Source organism: Sesamum indicum, linkage group LG13 (genome assembly GCF_000512975.1).
Source record: "Sesamum indicum cultivar Zhongzhi No. 13 linkage group LG13, S_indicum_v1.0, whole genome shotgun sequence".
NCBI classification, from domain to species: domain Eukaryota; kingdom Viridiplantae; phylum Streptophyta; class Magnoliopsida; order Lamiales; family Pedaliaceae; genus Sesamum; species Sesamum indicum.
Window position 1 is genome coordinate 2,022,123 of NC_026157.1, and position 17,581 is coordinate 2,039,703.

Sequence of the window (17,581 nt, forward strand, 5' to 3'; positions counted from 1 at the left end):
CTTTTTTTTGGTATTTAATTTTTTTCCCCCCCCCCCCCCCCAAATCTTTCATTTCAATTAGAGTAATGATGTAACAGAATTAAGCTTCAATCACTAGATTCACTACTTTTATGAGCAACACTGTAAAGGCTCACAAAAACATACAAGTTTTTTTCAATTCACCAATAAAGCTTCATACCTGCTCCAAACAGGACCATATTTTCAGAAGGAAGGGCGTATTCTGGTGATTGCCCTATTCCGCGATGGAATTCTTTGATTAAGTGTTTGTAGTAGGAAGAGTTATTAACCTTGGAGATATTATTATAGCATTGTTGGAATGAGTTTGCTTTATCTTCTCCTGTTCTGACTCTTAAACTTAATTTGGGTTGTTGTTATTGTATGGTCATTGTTGATCATTTTGTTGGATGAGTGCACATTGAAGTATCTCCCAGTTCCTATAATATTAATGGTGAACATTTCCATTTGTGCAGGGATGGCTACAATGACTTCAATACCTTCTACATGCAAGTAAGCCTTTTGATGATAGATGGTTTTGTCTGCAGAATGTTGGATAATGATTTGTTACCTGGAGTTATTGTAGTTACCTAAGACTGCTAAGGATATAATCTCTGGCCACCTCCATTGTGATCATGAATAGTTCATGTTGCTCTTTTGGTATAATTAATTCCTTGGATGGTTCATTGTGCGTTTTGCTTGATTGATATTCTTGATTGCTTTTGAGAATAATCAGCCACTTTTGGAAAATATAGTTAGGACATGGTGAGAATATTGACTGTTGAAGCTAAACATTACATGCATCATTGGTTCATACATTTGGAGTTTTATGTGTAATGAGTTCGCTCATGTTTAGTTGATTTCGTGACGTTAATACTATTTATTGTACCTATAGATCCTAAAGAGCTTTAAGTTGCCAGCTTTAATGACTGAATTAGAGGAATACTAGGTGTGAGGACCTGGACCTGGTTGGGAGAATAAGATTCTCTTGGTAAAACTTGCTTTTTGTTTTCTCTCTTGTGCGGGACCCAATTAGAAGCTGTTGTCGATAACTCATATGCTACTTGAAATCATAGTTATAAATGGTGTATTATGGTGCATGGTGTAAAAGGCAAGAGCCCAGTGCCATTCTTGAAAAATGGCATTGGACTTTCACCTGGGTGTGCGCTGCAGCACTTTTTCCAAGTGCGCGGCACGCCTGAATGAAGCCAACCTTAAAAGGCTGGGCTTTCTATAAAATAAGGAAAAAAAATGAATGTTAACAAATTTGCTTATTTCTTGAATCTTTTGGCTAAAAAATTAAAACCTTAGAACGTGCTGATTTTGGTAAGAATACTAATGGTATAAAAATATAAACTACTCATGCAAATATGCGCTGTGCTTCAAAAAGATGGGCCGCCCCATTCGCTGTGCGCTATGGCTCCATGGCACCTTTGCGCCGTTGACAACTAAGCTTGAAATTCTTATAAGACAGGAAAAGGAATTATATTTATAGCCATTTTTGTACCTTTAAGATATATCCGTTCTTTTTCTACTCTATTATGATTAATCTTCAAGAAATTAATTAATATACGAAAAGAGGCAGCTGGTAGTTCTTGACTGCTTCCCCTGGTGCAGTCCCTTCAATTTCTGTGTAGATGTTTAGACTCCAGCCGGTCCCGACATCCCCCATCACTGACAGATTTGAAAATCAGGCAGAGGACTAGGACCAGCCTGCGAGAGACAGAAGAGAAAGAGCACAAATGAGGTTGCTTGTTTTTGTTTTTTCAACCTCTAGAATTATATAAATTCTCATCAGCCTTACCTAATAGGATAAAGAATACCTATTGAAGTAATGTGATTTTTGTTCTATGTAGGTCACCGCTCCTTTTTTATTTTTTTATTTTGGGTTTTTTTTTGGGGGGAGGGGGGGCAGTATTACTGAGATCTAACTTGGAGAATCCTGAGGTTGAGAAATTTGTAGATGCATGCTTCATGAGTTTTGAGGCTTTTTCTGATTCTTACAACTTAGAATGGCTGCCCGAGATCTACTTGGTTTCTTAACTAATTCTTATTCACCTAGATCCAAGCAATTTGATAGTATAATCAGGCAAGTAAACCAAGTGAAGAAATTAGATAGAAGTAGGATATTTGGCAGCAATCAAGAAGTAAGAAACAAGTTTTATAAGCTACTAATCTGTTGTAGAAGTTGTACCATTGATTGTACAGTTGTTGAACACAATTCCTTTTTTTTCAAATGTATCTTTATTATCAAATTTGTTTATCTTGTGACATGATCAACAAGTTTGTTGCTCTCTAATTCTCAATTATCATCATTTTGTGCGTAGACAGTTCGCAGCTAATCTTTTGAACCCTTTTTTCTTTAATTTATATTTTTCACGTTATGTGGAGCACAGGCAGCTTCTGGAACAAAAGGTGGTTCAAGTGGCTCTCCTGTTATTGACTGGCAAGGCAGAGCAGTTGCTCTGAATGCTGGGAGCAAGACATCTAGTGCTTCGGCATTTTTTTTACCTTTAGAACGAGTAAGAAGATTCCTGTGAGATCCATGTTTTCTTTAACCTGCAGTAGATGTTTTTTTCCCTGTTGAATCATACTGTGGTGGCATAAACCTCTTTTTGACATTAGCAATGGCTTTCTGATCTAATGTTAGTTGCTTGATTTGCATTTGCTCTTTATACTGCATCCAAACTTGCCATACAAATTGTTGATCTTATGTCTTTTGCTGCTTTTTTGACATTGTAGCTTGAAATCTTGATTAATCTCCTAGTTTCTGTACATTCTCTTTCAATCAGTGTAGATGATACATGAAATCTTTTATGTCAATTCTGCAATAAACCAGAATACAACATTTGATAGTGCATCGACGTTATCTATGGTGTTGGCTTATTCCATGATTGATCACTAAGTGAGTTATATTCTTACCAAGTCTCTCTTGTATAACCTATTATACAAGGTCCAAGCTTGGATTTGGGTGTCTAGCTGTGGTGCATTTTTTTCCCCCTTCGTTTTATATTCTTGTATCTGGATGTGGTTTCTTTACATGGATGTTTTCTACAAGAAATTGTCAGACAAACTTAAGATTGTAGTCTAACGTGATGCAATATTTTCATTTAATGGATTATCTAAGTTATAAGGTTTCCTCATTTAGAAATTATGGGAGACAGTTCAAGTCTTTGGATGTAGACTCTGGATTTCTTGCTACCTACTAACAAGAGCTACAATAATTTGGACATCAGGTTGTGAGGGCCTTAAGCTTCTTGCAGAAAGGAAGAGACTCCGTTACTAGTACATGGGAGGCAGTCACCATTCCCCGTGGTACGCTTCAGGTTTGTTAGTTCTTTCTTATAGGGTTTTATCTTGGTCCTTTGCTTTTATTTTCTTTTGTATGCCTTCTAGTTTGCTGATCACAAGTGTATTCATTTTCATATTTACACACCTCCTTGCTTATCTCGTAAGTCAGCTTTAGTCCGAAACCTTTGTGTTTGAACATGAAATTAATAGAAATTTGCATATAGTTTACTTAATTCATGTTACATTCAGAAGATATTGACATGATGGTGAATATAATTGAGAGAGCAAATTTAAGTGATATGTGTATAGAACTGGGGTTTCCTAAAGAGGATCAGAAAGAGAATTGGAGAAGTCATTTTGTTTAAATAGTTTGTTTCTGTCTTTTCTGTTTTCTCCACTGAATTACATTCATATGATGATAAAAGGACCTGTTTAGAACCTCTGATCTTTTACCTGATTTCTGAACTATAATTGGATATCTTCTGAACTTTACTCTTCCTGCTTCGTCTGTACTCTCTAGGTTTTGTGAGCAAGAAAGCTTTCCATCAGTTTGGATTCAGTTCAATATTAATTCTGGGAAAATATTTGTTGATATACTTTTGGGATGATTTCCTTGAGAAATGCTTGTGTTTGGAATTTGAATGAGTGAGTTGCAAAGTTTGACCTGTTGAGTTGACAAGTTGATTTCCCATTTCATTTTTAAAAGACATGTTTTGGTTTACTTGTTTCCATATTTATAGTGTTTTTTAATTAGGGTGTACTGTGTAGGCTTTGAAGATATGGTTGAAAACTGGGTTTGTTTTTGAATTTTTTTCCAAGAAACAATTTCTGAAGTGAGCGTGAACAAAGACGTGTCTGGATGGAAAACAAAATGTGGTGGGAACTTGAAAAATGGAACATAACCTTTATCTTTTGTGTTTCTCTTCTTTGTATGTGGGTTCTCTTGATGAATTTTTCGTTTGACTTGTATTCACATATTCACGATGTAGGCTACATTTCTCCACAAAGGATTTGACGAGATACGCAGGCTTGGCCTCAGAAGTGAAACAGAACAGGTATCTGTTTCGTCATACTCCATTCTTAATGTTCAGATTGCCATTTCCTTGAATGAGGTCTTTGATTATGGATTTCTAGCAGCTATAGCATGACCAACCCATGCTCTTTTCTTAATTTTGTTTGTGTTAATCAGTTAGTACGCCATGCTTCTCCACCTGGGGAAACTGGAATGCTTGTTGTTGATTCGGTGGTAAGTATAAGTTTCTGGTTTTTCACCTTTGTTTTGTTTGTTCTATTATTTTAATGACCATGCTATCATCTGTATTTTGGTTTCTTATTTATTCAACCATGCACTTTTGTTGGTTCAGGTGCCAGATGGCCCAGCGCATAAGCATTTGGAGCCAGGTGATGTGCTTATTCGATTGAATGGGGAGGTATATCTGTCGAATATCTTTTGTGATATCTACAGTGCATTATTAGGTAGCACTATTTAAGTAAGATTTGCTGAGTGTTAGAGATGGTAACTTATGACTGTTGTCATTTTCTTGTTATCTTGTAGTAAGATATGAAAGCAGTGAGAGATGAGAGATTGGATTCAAATGCAATACTCATGTTACCCTTTATAATGTTGGTTTTGCAAGAGGGTAATATGTGGGCTCTCGATATTACAGAATCATTTGTTAGATCCTGGGGATCCTACTCCATGTTGAGGGACCTCTCCCCAACACACACACATAAAATGAAAAACAAAAAACCCCATGAAGAAAAGTAACAGTAAATGGAAAAGGAAAATCCAATTGAAATCTTGGTGGTTTTTGTGGTGTTTCCATCTTGACTGGGCTTTAGTGGGGTCGATGGAGGTGGATAGTTGCTTGTGGTTGAGAGCACATTTTGAGCTTGTGCGCTTTGGAGAAATAGGCCATTGATGATTGGATCAAGAGAATTAGAGTCTTCGGTTTACTGTTGGTAGGTTGTTGATGATGAAGAGGAGAACAGTGAAGTTGTGGCTGAGGTAAGCTGGTGTTGAAAGCCGGTGTATGTCCTGGAAAAGAAAGGGAGGAGAAATGAGGGGAGTAAATCTAGAAAATAGGAAAGCATTGGATCTCGCTTTTAGAAAAGTGGCTATATCATTGAGTTGCCCAACATGTTTTGTTATGATAGGATGATGGGTTTCACTGAAGAAACTAGTTAACTAGCCTGTTTGTTTATGTTTTCATTTTCAGTTTTAACAGTATTAAAGTGAAAAGATATTTATTTATACGTATTCTTATTGAGAATATATTGATTTGACACTACAAGTCCAATATAAAACACAATCTCATGAACTAATCCAAATATATTCTCATTTCATATGAAAGCCTATACAAAGTTGAAAACACATTTCCAGTGAAAACTGTCACTGAAAAAATGAAAATACAAACAAAAATACATGTCAACTTTTCCATTTTTTTTTATAATTTGTAATGTAAAATGAGAATGTTTACCTGTGATATTTATTAAATCATTCGTCTACTTTATTTCTTTTTCATGATATGCAATTAAATCTACAAAAAGTATTTTGTGTGCCACACTGATTTTCTGCCAATATAAGATGTAATGAACTTTGTTTTCATTTCCCCTGCATATATCCTGGATTAAAGGGGAGGGTTAATGTTTGCAAGGAAGGACCAGAAACTTGATCCCATCTTTAGTAACAAGAGAAATGTGTGCTACTTATTTATTGCTACTGCCTTTAACAACTTAGTTTTTCTTGGCTTTGTTCCATGAGATTTCTGTTACTTGTATGAAGATTTCAATGGCGCAGGTTATGGTGTATGTTAAGTTTATGAATACAGATGTTATTTTATTTTAATGAGTTAAGTTAATTCAGATGCTTGCTACAGGTGACTACCCAGTTTCTGAAGATGGAGAATTTGCTCGATGACAGTGTCAACGATAAAGTTGAACTTCAGATTGAAAGGGGAGGCAAACCATTGAGTGTGGAATTAACGGTGAGATATGAAATTCTCCTTGTAAAATTTTGTGAGTTCTAATTGCTTTGTCTGTGGCAACTGGGACATGTTAGTTCAATTCTATATTTTCTAGACATAAGCTATCCCTTGAAGAAGATTTTGCAAGCATTGCATTTATTGGTGACTTGGTGTAGTGGTTCTTATTCATCTCTAAAAGAGTTTATCCTTAAAGTTCCATATTGGCCAGCATTTGCAATATCTTTTCTTGGTTGCCTTTCAATGTATATTTTGAGTCTGTTTGAGTATGTTTGTGTTTAGTTGTACTGACACTTGATCAGATTTTTGGATATGTTATAGTGGTAGGCTTACATATGCACATCTGTTTTATACCATGTTATAGTGGAATGATTCTTGAACTTAAATCAGTAATTTTGTTGGATTCTTTTATGGGCGTTGAGATAATCTGTATCATACTTTCTTCTGAGCACCACATAATAAACTACTTGTAAATTTAAGACCAATATTTTGACGTATTGCTGAGATTTCCCTTTTCCTTAAATGTTTCAGGTTCAGGATTTGCACTCTGTTACTCCTGATTACTTTCTGGAAGTGAGTGGTGCTGTTATACACCCTCTTTCTTATCAACAGGTTGGCCTACACTACTGTTCTTTGTCATCATTTCTTGGGATTTTTATGCTGTTATGATTGCTATGACACATGAATCCTGAGCCAAGCCTCCAAAGACTTTTTGCTACTAACTGACTTTGGTTTATGTGATTTGCTTTGACGAATTCCAAACTTCTCACCTATAATTTTGTTCATTTAGGCCAGCAATCTGCTGTTGACAGCATAAATGCTTTCCCCACTGTATGTCGACTAGAATTTGCCTTCATCAAAATTTTTTGCACCTGAAAGATACAGTAAACTAGTCAGCCGATTTGTGCAGTAATTACGTGGATCGCAAAATGGTTGTCCAAGGGGGACTTCCTTATTAAGACCTCCTTATGATTGCAGTACGAAGGAATACTGTTTTCCCCGTCTAATTAATTTCCCATCTTCTGGTCAACTTCTGTATTTAGTTGTTTAATTGTCGATTGAGCTTTATTTAAACAAACTTTTAAACGAAGAGAGTATTGCATACTAATTTTTTCTGAGGGTCAAACGACCTAAGTTGATTGTTGATGTAGCCTTACAATGATGGTTATCATAAGTTGCACACAGTTTTGCCTTTTTGTTGCACACTATTATTTCATTCCATTTTATAGGTTAATTAGTAATGCATCAGCTACTCTTTCTTGATTTGTCATTTAGATGTCCTATAATTGCATGTCACCATGTGATAGGCTGTCCAGCTGTAAAATGTGTTGACTGGATAGAAATTAAGAGGAAGTCAGTCTAAAGTGTTTTCCAATTTACTCTACTATTTGTAACAAAATTAGATTTCACTGCTTAAGTCGTACGTGCATTGTTGTATGACCCTGTAATGTTGCCTTGCTGTTTATTCAAGCAAGGAAAATTATACAGCATGGGAAATTTTCTTGGGGAAAGTGAAGGAAAAACAAAATATCTTTTGTGCAGATCTTTGATTGAATTTAAAATCATAGGAAACTTTGAAGTCTTTGGAGAACTATATTGATGAAAAGTTTTTGACAATAAAAGCAATTGAAGTAGTTGTTGGCTGGTCAAACACATTGTAAATTGAGATAACATATTTGACATTAATTTCCTTGTTTTTCTGCTGTGGTCCTAAGGTAACTTGGAGTTACTCTATTTTTAACCCAGATTTATTTTTCAAATTATTCATGAAAACATAGAGAACTGCAAAGTTGAATGCAATGGCATGCCTTAGTTGCTGAAAATTTTGGTATATTTCCCTTTTATTCTCCCACCAACCCTTTACGTCTAAGGTTTGATGTCTTCTCTGGAGATAATGGCTGTACTCTTCACATTGCTCTTTTAACCATTGATGGATTTATGCTATGGTTGCAATCTGAATTATTTCTTCCCCGTCTTTTCATAAGCTAAAAGATTAGAAATCCTAACTATCGTGAACATTGTGAATAAGCAAAATTACACAAAGAAAAATCGACTAATGTGGATTTCGTGGACTTATTTTGCATGGAAGCATAAGAATGGGGTTTAGTGTTACTGCTGCTCCATACTGGTCATGTGAGGAATCTATCTTAGGCATATAGTTAACTTATGAATCATTGTATGACAGGTAATCAAGGAGAAGTAGGCAGAGGCATAGATTCCTTAAGAACTGATATTTGAGGGCTTAAACTAGAAATGTTGTCAGCTATGAACCTCTCCTTTACTGTGAAAGATGATACGATAGGCAACAAAGGGACTTGACAAGAGCATAAAAGATTGAATAGTAACCCAACTGTGAAAAGAAGAGGAGAGGAACCATCAAAAGGCAAAGAGAACTTGGAGTGGGCAATAGCCTTCTTTTGTCCAGTGCCATAACTTTGGTTCTTGATATAATGCTTGCGTGAACATGTCTGAATGATTTGAGTTGCTTGGAGTTGGTTTTGTAACTATTCTCTAGCTACCAATCCCAATTGATCTTAGTTATTATGCTCATTTTGTTTGATTTCATACTCTTGTGGTTGGTTGCCTAACACCTCCTTATTTGTTCCCTGCCATAAACTCATTCTTTCTTTTTTTTATGCAGGCCAGGAACTTCCGTTTCCAATGTGGTCTTGTATATGTTGCAGAACCAGGGTATGCACATTTCCACTTTAACATGCTCTGTGATTCTGGCCTATCATATTAGTTTTGTCACCTTGGAAGTGATGCCATTTTTAGTATCTGACTCTCTGGTTGCTCTTAAGTCATAATGAAGCCAAAAGATCAAGGTCTTCCACATGATCGAGCATCTACTGAGAAACTGTGTATTTTTTTTACAATTGTATTTCCTAATAATGGTACATCTCTGTAATTGCTCATTGCAGGTACATGCTATTCAGAGCTGGAGTACCACGCCATGCTATTATTAAGAAGTTTGCAGGTGAAGACATATCAAGACTTGAGGACTTCATTTCTGTGCTCTCTAAGTTATCCAGGGGAGCAAGAGTTCCATTAGAGTATATAAGCTACACGGATCGGCATCGTAGAAAGGTACTCATGATGCCTCTGAAGTACAGTGTTGGATTATGTGGTCAGCATTGGTGTTTCTCAGATAGATAGTCCCATGAACCCATTGATAATACCTGTTTCTCACAAGTCTCACCCTCTTCCCGTGCACGTTATGGAAATAAAATGAAGCCCATGTTGCATTTCCACTGTCAAATGATGGTCTATGTTATCTGTGCATATGGAGGTTTGGGACCATCAACTGTACACAGATTCTAGCTTTTATTTTGTCTGAAATTTTATTTAGTTTTGATAGACACGTATTTGTATCTTTTTATATTTATTTATTTTACATGCCATAATATGGGTCCACCATTTTTTTTATCAACTGTCCGTACTAGTGACCCAGTTGAGTGTCTGTTTTGACCACCAATTTTCTTTCAAAAAATATTGGTATGCTGTCACATATAAAGTATTCTCATGATACCATCCAGGAACCTGTAGTCTACTTTTTGATTTGTCTGGTTTAGTTTATCATTTTTCAAAGATAATCATCTACCTTTTCCACTGCTACTAGGTTTTATCATCCTGCAGCATTTAATGACTCTAATGCTTGAGTTGTGCATGCATTATTGCTTTGCGACTGGGGCTTGTCTAAAGAAATTGATTTTATGAACTGTTTTCTGAAGGCTTATTATTACCATTTTTTTGCCACTATCAAATAAAAATATACATGTTTTAGACTATAATACATGTGATATTTGTCCAGATATATAGCTGAATAGTTGTCCACTTAATGTTGGAGGTATCTTTAACCATGTTATCTGGTTGCAGTCTGTCCTGGTAACAGTTGATCGTCATGAGTGGTATGCCCCTCCTCAGGTATACACTCGTAATGACAGTTCTGGCTTGTGGAATGTAAAGCCAGTTTTGCCACTGGACTCTCCACTCTTATCACCAGGGGTCAATCCCATTGAACAAGATCCAGCGAGCAATAGCATTTCAACATGTGCTGCTGAGATAACATCAATGGAACAAGCACATCAATGTGTTGGCCAGGAGCCAATGGATGGTGTGACTAGTATGGAAACTAGCTGTGAACAAATTGACAATGGGCCACATTCTCTAGATGATTCTGACTCTGGAACGAAAAAAAGGCGGGTCGAGGGAGATTTGTCTGCTGATGGTGTTCTATCACCTGACTGTGCCCTGCATGAACCTAGGGAAGAAAGATTGGAAGACCCTGGAACAGAAAGTGAGACGGTTTTGAGAGATTACCAAGGAGGAGCAGCAGTAGCAAGTAATGCTTCAGTTGCTGAGCGTGTAATTGAGCCTACCCTCGTAATGTTAGAGGTAACACAATCACATTGTAACTTCTCCGTGCATTTACTATTAGTTCCCTTTTGCTTTCAGTTTCTCATTGTATTACCGGAATGAAATTTACTGGATGGGCTATGTGGAATGGGATAATTAGGCTGATGGAAGGGGGACAGGGAGGATGACTAATAAGAACTGTAAGATGTAGTACGGCAATGTACAAGTGGTTGGGAGATGCTGATGCCGGGGGAGGCCCCATAGGAAGGAACCGGAAGCTGGTTAGTTCAGTGATTTGGCAATCCTTTTCCCTTTTCACTTTGTTTTATATATAGATCTCGCTCCCTAGATATACAATTTTCTGTTGAGGGTGGCGTGTTGGGTGTTGTGGGGATTTAGGTTGGGTTGTCGCCTTAATCGACCTTTTTTCGCATCTTAAGTAATTTGAAAGTGAGGTAAGCATTTAATTGTTCTTGGTTCCAGTCCATGATGTAATTGGACTCCTGTGCTTTGCTGAACTGTCTTGGATTAGCACAGGCAGTAGGCATTTTTGTGCCTCTTGTCTGGTAAATGGACGTCTAGCCTACAAACTTGGCAAGACACAGAGCCTTCATGTGTATTTCTTTAATGTTGTCTTAGTACAGGCAGTATGTTTTGTGCCACTGGTCAGGTAAATGGATGTGAGGATGTCTAGCCTGCAAACTTGGGAAGACGCGGAGCCTTTAATGTATACTTCTTTAATGTTGTCATAACTAAAGCAGAGCATTATTTTTTGTCAGTAATGCCTGGTTCTCGACCATTTGAGTTGCTTAAGTGGGCTTCCTGTTTTCTGACTTTGCAGGTTCATGTGCCATCATCTTGTATGCTGGATGGCGTGCACTCACAGCATTTCTTTGGAACTGGTGTTATCATATATCACTCACAAACAATGGGGTTGGTTGCTGTTGATAAAAACACTGTTGCAGTGTCTGTCTCTGATGTGATGCTGTCTTTTGCTGCTTATCCAATTGAAATTCCCGGCGAGGTAATCTTTGTCTACGTAAGCTGTGGAGAGTATTGCCGAGTGATGTTAAGCATTCTAGCATGTTTTTCCAGGTGGTTTTTCTCCATCCCGTGCACAATTTTGCACTTGTTGCATATGACCCTTCTGCACTTGGTGCTGGTGCTTCTGTAGTTCGAGCTGCTGAACTTCTTCCTGGTATGTTTGATTGATTGTATGAATTATTCTGCATCTCATTTCTCTTCCTCTTGACACTTGCACCATTTTGCTGATATATGCCTTGAGATATTCAGTGTCGTACCTCCCCTTATACAAATATATATATATATATATATGTATATATTTTAAGTTTAGAAATTCATTTCATGCAAAACATGGAGAGCTTGACAGAGAATTCACTAACTATTGCTCAAAGGGTTGGCATTGAGTTGGAAGATTTGGACAAAACGAGAGAGTAGGCTGTGGCTGATTGAAGAACTTGTCCAGGGTTCCTCGTCTCAATTTGGATATGTTTCTAAGTATGAAAACAAAAACAAGAGTTAAATAGAATACTGAAAATGTTATCATCTTCTACACAGATCTGAATTATCAACAACTAACAATGGCGTAGAGTCTGGATCTTGTGATGGTGTGACTAAGCTAAGGTATCTAATAAGTGGAATGACACTTGATATCTTTTCACGGAGTGCTCGCTATCTCAGTGTATTAATTAGGAAATGTAGGGCTGGGAAGCTTTGGTGCTGTTGGCAAATTTTCTGGCCATTTTCCCAATTAAAAATGAAATTCCTTGGACAATCAAGGGATCAATATTGCCATATTTGGAAAGTTCAAGTGCACTTCCATTTTGTCAATTGCCTTTTGTCTCTGCCAGCATGCTAAACTACCATGAATTTTGTATGATTAGGATAAACAACAATCTTGAGTAGTAAGAGTTGTATTCAGGTCTGTAGTTGTTCATATATGCTATAGCTGTGATGAAAGTGCATTGCACGATGTTCTTGAATCACAACGCAACACTGTTCTATAACATTTCTCTGGTTTTCTGAACACTGGATATGAGACACTCAGAAAGCTGGTTCTCCTGCACTTTTCCACTATCACCTTGTACTCGAGGCAGTCGGTGCTTCAGAGGGCACATTGACCTCATGGCAACCATCATTTGGAATAATGATTAATGGCATACTCCACAGAATTTTGCTTCTCATGTACATGCTACATTAATTATAGCTGATAGTCTAGGTCCAAAATTTGGTAATCACATTTTCTGGTTGTCTGCCATTCATATATAAAGGGCTTCATGGTGATAAGATTAGAGTTTTGATATGAGTTCATGTATTCCTTTTGTTCCCTCTCAGTAAATTCATGGAGGAATAAGTTAATTTAAGTTCTTTATGATGCCTTTTCTATTGCTCTTGTGATGCTGCTTCTATTTATCTGTCTCCATCTCGTACTCTGTCTCAGAACCTGCATTGCGTCGTGGAGATTCTGTATGCCTTGTGGGTCTGAGTAGGAGTCTACAGGCAACTTCCAGGAAATCTGTGGTCACCAATCCTTCAGCTGCTCTAAATATTGGCTCAGCTGACTGTCCAAGATACAGAGCAACCAATATGGAAGTAATTGAACTTGATACTGGTGTGTTTGAATCAAAACTGTTACTGATCTAAATAACCGCCATTTAATCTTTTTCTGGCTTGGGTTGTTTATCTTTTCCACTTTTATGGTGCTCGCTGGAAGAAATAAATGTAATTCTTCTTGCATCATGTTTCAGATTTCGGTAGTACATTTTCTGGTGTCCTTACGGATGAACTTGGAAGGGTTCAAGCTATTTGGGGAAGCTTTTCAACACAGGTTTGTGCTTCTTTTCTGTTGCTCGAGTCCATTTGAGCTGCTGGCCGAAACTTGCTCTCATTGTTGTCCTGTATGTAAACTTCAGCTCAAGTATAGTTGTAGTTCATCTGAAGACCATCAATTTGTTCGTGGTATTCCAATTTACACAATAAGCCAGATCCTCGAAAAAATCATATCCCGTGCTATTGGTCCTACTCTTCTCATAAATGGAGTCAAAAGGCCTATGCCACTTGTCAGAATACTGGAGGTTGAACTTTATCCTACTTTGCTCTCCAAAGCCCGTAGTTTTGGGCTGAGTGACTCTTGGATCCAGGTAATATGTTGTTTATGCACTTCTATTTGTCACAAGATCGATTATCCATATGATGTTCTTCGTAGTTGACCAGTATACTTTTTTTGTTTGAAAGGAGGACATATGCAAATAACTTTTTCATTTTGTTTATGTTTGTCTATTTTTAGTTCTCATTCTCTGATTGGGCACCCAGGATCATTGGGCTTGCTGTATTATTTACCTATGTACTTCATAAAAGGATTTGGCATGGAAATTGTTAATTTTTTATTGATGATGACATTAACTTCTGTATCATCTTTAGTATTCTAGAAGTTACAGTTTCTGCATCATCTAACCAATGAACTGTCAGTCAAGATACCATCTGGTTTCTACCTCATTGATGGATAGGCAAATGATTAGAAAACAAAAGAAGCAAACACTTGAAGAAGATGCAGGCAGAGGTGGTGTCTACCATGGCTATTTTTTGTTTGTTCCGTCTTTTCTACTTCTGGCTGTACTGTATAACCTATATATGTTATGCTCTTGCTGGTGTACAATGGAGTGCACCTGTATGTCAGATCCGTCTAATTAAAATGGTGTTGTATGCTTTAAACAACTGGACAGCCAATGCTATTGCCATACATGCTAGTTTAACTGGATATATGCTCAGGTATGTAAACAAGATGTATAACTTCAATAAAACAAGTAAGATAGCCTGCGAGAATTTGGGGCTAGCATATGTGCCTTTGTGGATGCTTCTAAGGTGACTCAAACATTGGCGAGGGATAAATTTGATTATGATAGGCTAAATTTGCCACATATTTGATGGGACTTTCTGGCCGTAAAAAGTAGATAGATATAAAGATAGCTTATAGGATGTCAATTCCTAAAGTAATAGGATGTCAATGTTCTCATTTCCTTGGACATTCAGCACGAGCCACTGTCTACGAATCAATATTCAAATTTAATATGTGAGGCCACCTGGCGGTAGACACGAGGAACTTATGAGTTCTGTGCTTATAAGTGGCAAAATGTTTTTCTATTTTAAGATAATTTAAATGCTGGTCAAGCAGGTGGAGGCACTGGATTAAGCTATTTGTAGAGGTGACTATATAGTTCCTGCATCCTGATCCAAAAATGATTTGCAAATGACAGATTTTAGTTCTTTCTTGAATTTTCATCTTGATATGAGCCTGGAGTCTCCCCTTGGATTTGTGTTATTTTGGTAGACGATAGGAATCAATTCGCACAAACAGTTGCATACTAGCATGAAGTGAAATCTGATCTCATAGTATTCAGACTCTACTGTTTTATATCACTCGGTTATTATGACCATCATAATAGCATTCATACTCTACTTTTTTAAATATGACCATCAGAATCAATTTGCACAAACAGTTGCATACTATACTTGCATGAAATGTAATCTTGGTAACATAGTATTCATACTCTACTGTCTTGCATCACTCAGCTATTATGACCATCAGAGTAGTATTCATACTCTACTGTTTTAATTCGATGATAGCAATCAATTTTCCTAAACAGTTGCATGGTATACTTGCGTGAAGTAAATCTTGGTAACATAGTACTCATACTCTACTGTTGTACATGACTCAGCTATTATGACCATAACAACTGTACAGCTATCAACATCCAGAAGATTTGTTTTCCTTGGAGCATTATACTAGATACGATATGATGACATTTTTCTATTCCTTAGTCTAAAGGTTAATAAGGATTCTTTCTCCTTTGGTAGTTCAGCTGCTTCAGCATGTATCTAGTCTTAATAATATTGGAACTGTATCAAGCTTTGGCTTCTCAATTATAGGCACTGGTGAAAAGAGATCCTATTAGGCGTCAAGTATTAAGGGTGAAAGGCTGCTTAGCTGGATCTAAAGCTGAAAATTTACTAGAACAAGGTGACATGGTTTTGGCAATCAATCAAGAACCAGTTACATGTTTTCGTGACATTGAAGATGCTTGCCAAGCGCTAGACCAGTGTGATGATGATGGGAAGCTCACTCTGACAATTTTTCGTCAGGTTTACTTGCAAACTTATATAGTTATATTTTTGTTTTGTTTATATATAATGTGGCGTGACTAAAAATGCAATTTTCTACATTAATATAGTTAACTCATGGTTGTGTAGATGCTTTCTTCATCACGAGTTCAATATATTATTGTCCTTTTTTTCAGGGTCGTGAAATCGATCTGCTTGTGGGAACAGATGTGAGGGATGGGAATGGAACTACACGTGTAATAAATTGGTGTGGTTGTATTGTCCAGGATCCTCATTCAGCTGTGCGAGCTCTTGGATTTCTACCTGAAGAAGGTCATGGCGTATATGTGGCAAGGTAATGCTTTCTAAGCACAAGCGCATTAGTTTTATTGGGTTGTGAACCTTGATATGAGGTACTATGTTGAATCAGTCACTAGTTTATACCTTCTATACTAGTTACTGGACGTGCTTAGTTACTCTAGAAAGTTTAAACCCTTTCCAAACTGGTCATAGCAGGAGCCTCATCTGTGTAAGAGGGATTAAAGCATAAAATTGCCCTCCTTCTGTCAGTTTGACTGCAGTGCCCTAAACTAGGGCCATAATCTGCCAAGGGCCCCGAAGATTCCTTTATTCGAACCTAATCCAAATTGCAAGTTGCTGACTTGAAATCTATACTTGTGTCATACTCCCATGAAAATCAGATTATATTTTGTTTACTTGTTTCAGATGGTGTCATGGGAGTCCAGTACATCGGTATGGTTTGTATGCTCTTCAATGGATTGTAGAAGTAAATGGGAAGCCAACTCCGGATTTGGATGCTTTCGTCACTGTGACAAAGGTACATCTTCTGCCCTTTGACAAATATAGCCTGAAAGACCAACGAAGAACAAGCTGTTCTGAATGGTTGGTTTCTCAGGTCCTAAACCAATCCGTGACCAACTCTATATATGTCTGTTTTCGTACTGTATAACCGTAAACTAGCATCTGGAATTTTAATTATTAAAATACTGATCTAATAGGAAATAGAGCATGGGGAGTTTGTGCGTGTGAGAACAATTCACTTGAACGGTAAGCCTCGAGTGCTTACACTGAAACAGGATTTGCACTATTGGCCATCATGGGAGCTGAGATTTGATCCTGAAACTGCAATGTGGCGTCGAAGAACAATCAAAGCACTGGTGTGATTAACTGGTTGTGGGTAAATCCCGATTTATCTCTTTGGAAAAAGAAATGCTACAAACATTGGAATTAGTCCCGACTTGCTATTTGAATTCAGTACTGGTTTTACCATATGCCCTATATTTTGCCAATTTGCTTAGACAAGGAGGACCAATACAAACTTGAGGTTAGCAGTTAATTATTTATTGTAAATGATGGTTATAAGAGAGCATCCAAGGAGCTATACATTTACATGAAGACAAGGTAGAGTTGCGGATATTAGAAAGAATAAGGGTTTTTCATCTTGTCATTTTACTTATTTTTTCTTATTGTCAATTATCCTCGGTCGCCATGTTCTTTTGCCTGTTAAATTACTGTGTATGGGAATGCTATCTGCAACCCAATCCTAGATGGAATCCTTGGAGATGCCAACTTGGTTGATGCTAGCCTGTGAACCAGCGGTCTTGATTTTACCCATTATACGAAGCTATACTTTCTTGACATGAAATACATCTAAGGTTATGCTTACGATCATGAAAAGAAATTAATAAATCAAAATTAGGATTGCTTCCCTTGCTTTCCTTGAGTTTTATAATATGTACATTCTGGACTTGTTCTGTTTGAACATGAGATGATGTTTATACTTACAAAGGTTATGGATATTAGTGTTACATTTCTAG

The 17,581-nt window shown here is 37.1% G+C and overlaps 1 protein-coding gene across 2 annotated transcripts in view; it reads left to right on the forward strand.

Annotated features, from left to right (window-relative positions):
• The window catches only part of LOC105176123 (protease Do-like 7), a 20,985-nt gene extending 3,512 nt beyond the window's left edge, over positions 1–17,473 (forward strand). The window contains exons 5-24 of one of the 2 annotated variants that reach the window (XM_011098829.2): positions 471–507; positions 2,391–2,516; positions 3,231–3,320; positions 4,275–4,340; positions 4,475–4,531; positions 4,650–4,715; positions 6,165–6,272; positions 6,801–6,881; positions 8,911–8,960; positions 9,191–9,356; positions 10,146–10,664; positions 11,467–11,649; positions 11,721–11,823; positions 13,087–13,257; positions 13,394–13,473; positions 13,559–13,786; positions 15,573–15,785; positions 15,941–16,098; positions 16,470–16,581; positions 16,763–17,473. In XM_011098829.2, coding sequence (XP_011097131.1) covers positions 471–507; positions 2,391–2,516; positions 3,231–3,320; positions 4,275–4,340; positions 4,475–4,531; positions 4,650–4,715; positions 6,165–6,272; positions 6,801–6,881; positions 8,911–8,960; positions 9,191–9,356; positions 10,146–10,664; positions 11,467–11,649; positions 11,721–11,823; positions 13,087–13,257; positions 13,394–13,473; positions 13,559–13,786; positions 15,573–15,785; positions 15,941–16,098; positions 16,470–16,581; positions 16,763–16,927 — 2,779 coding nt within the window. In that variant the 3' untranslated portion in view covers positions 16,928–17,473. Of the gene's footprint in view, positions 1–470; positions 508–2,390; positions 2,517–3,230; positions 3,321–4,274; positions 4,341–4,474; positions 4,532–4,649; positions 4,716–6,164; positions 6,273–6,800; positions 6,882–8,910; positions 8,961–9,190; positions 9,357–10,145; positions 10,665–11,466; positions 11,650–11,720; positions 11,824–13,086; positions 13,258–13,393; positions 13,474–13,558; positions 13,787–15,361; positions 15,491–15,572; positions 15,786–15,940; positions 16,099–16,469; positions 16,582–16,762 lie in introns of those variants that run through there. The other variant, XM_020698570.1, reaches the window with a different exon arrangement.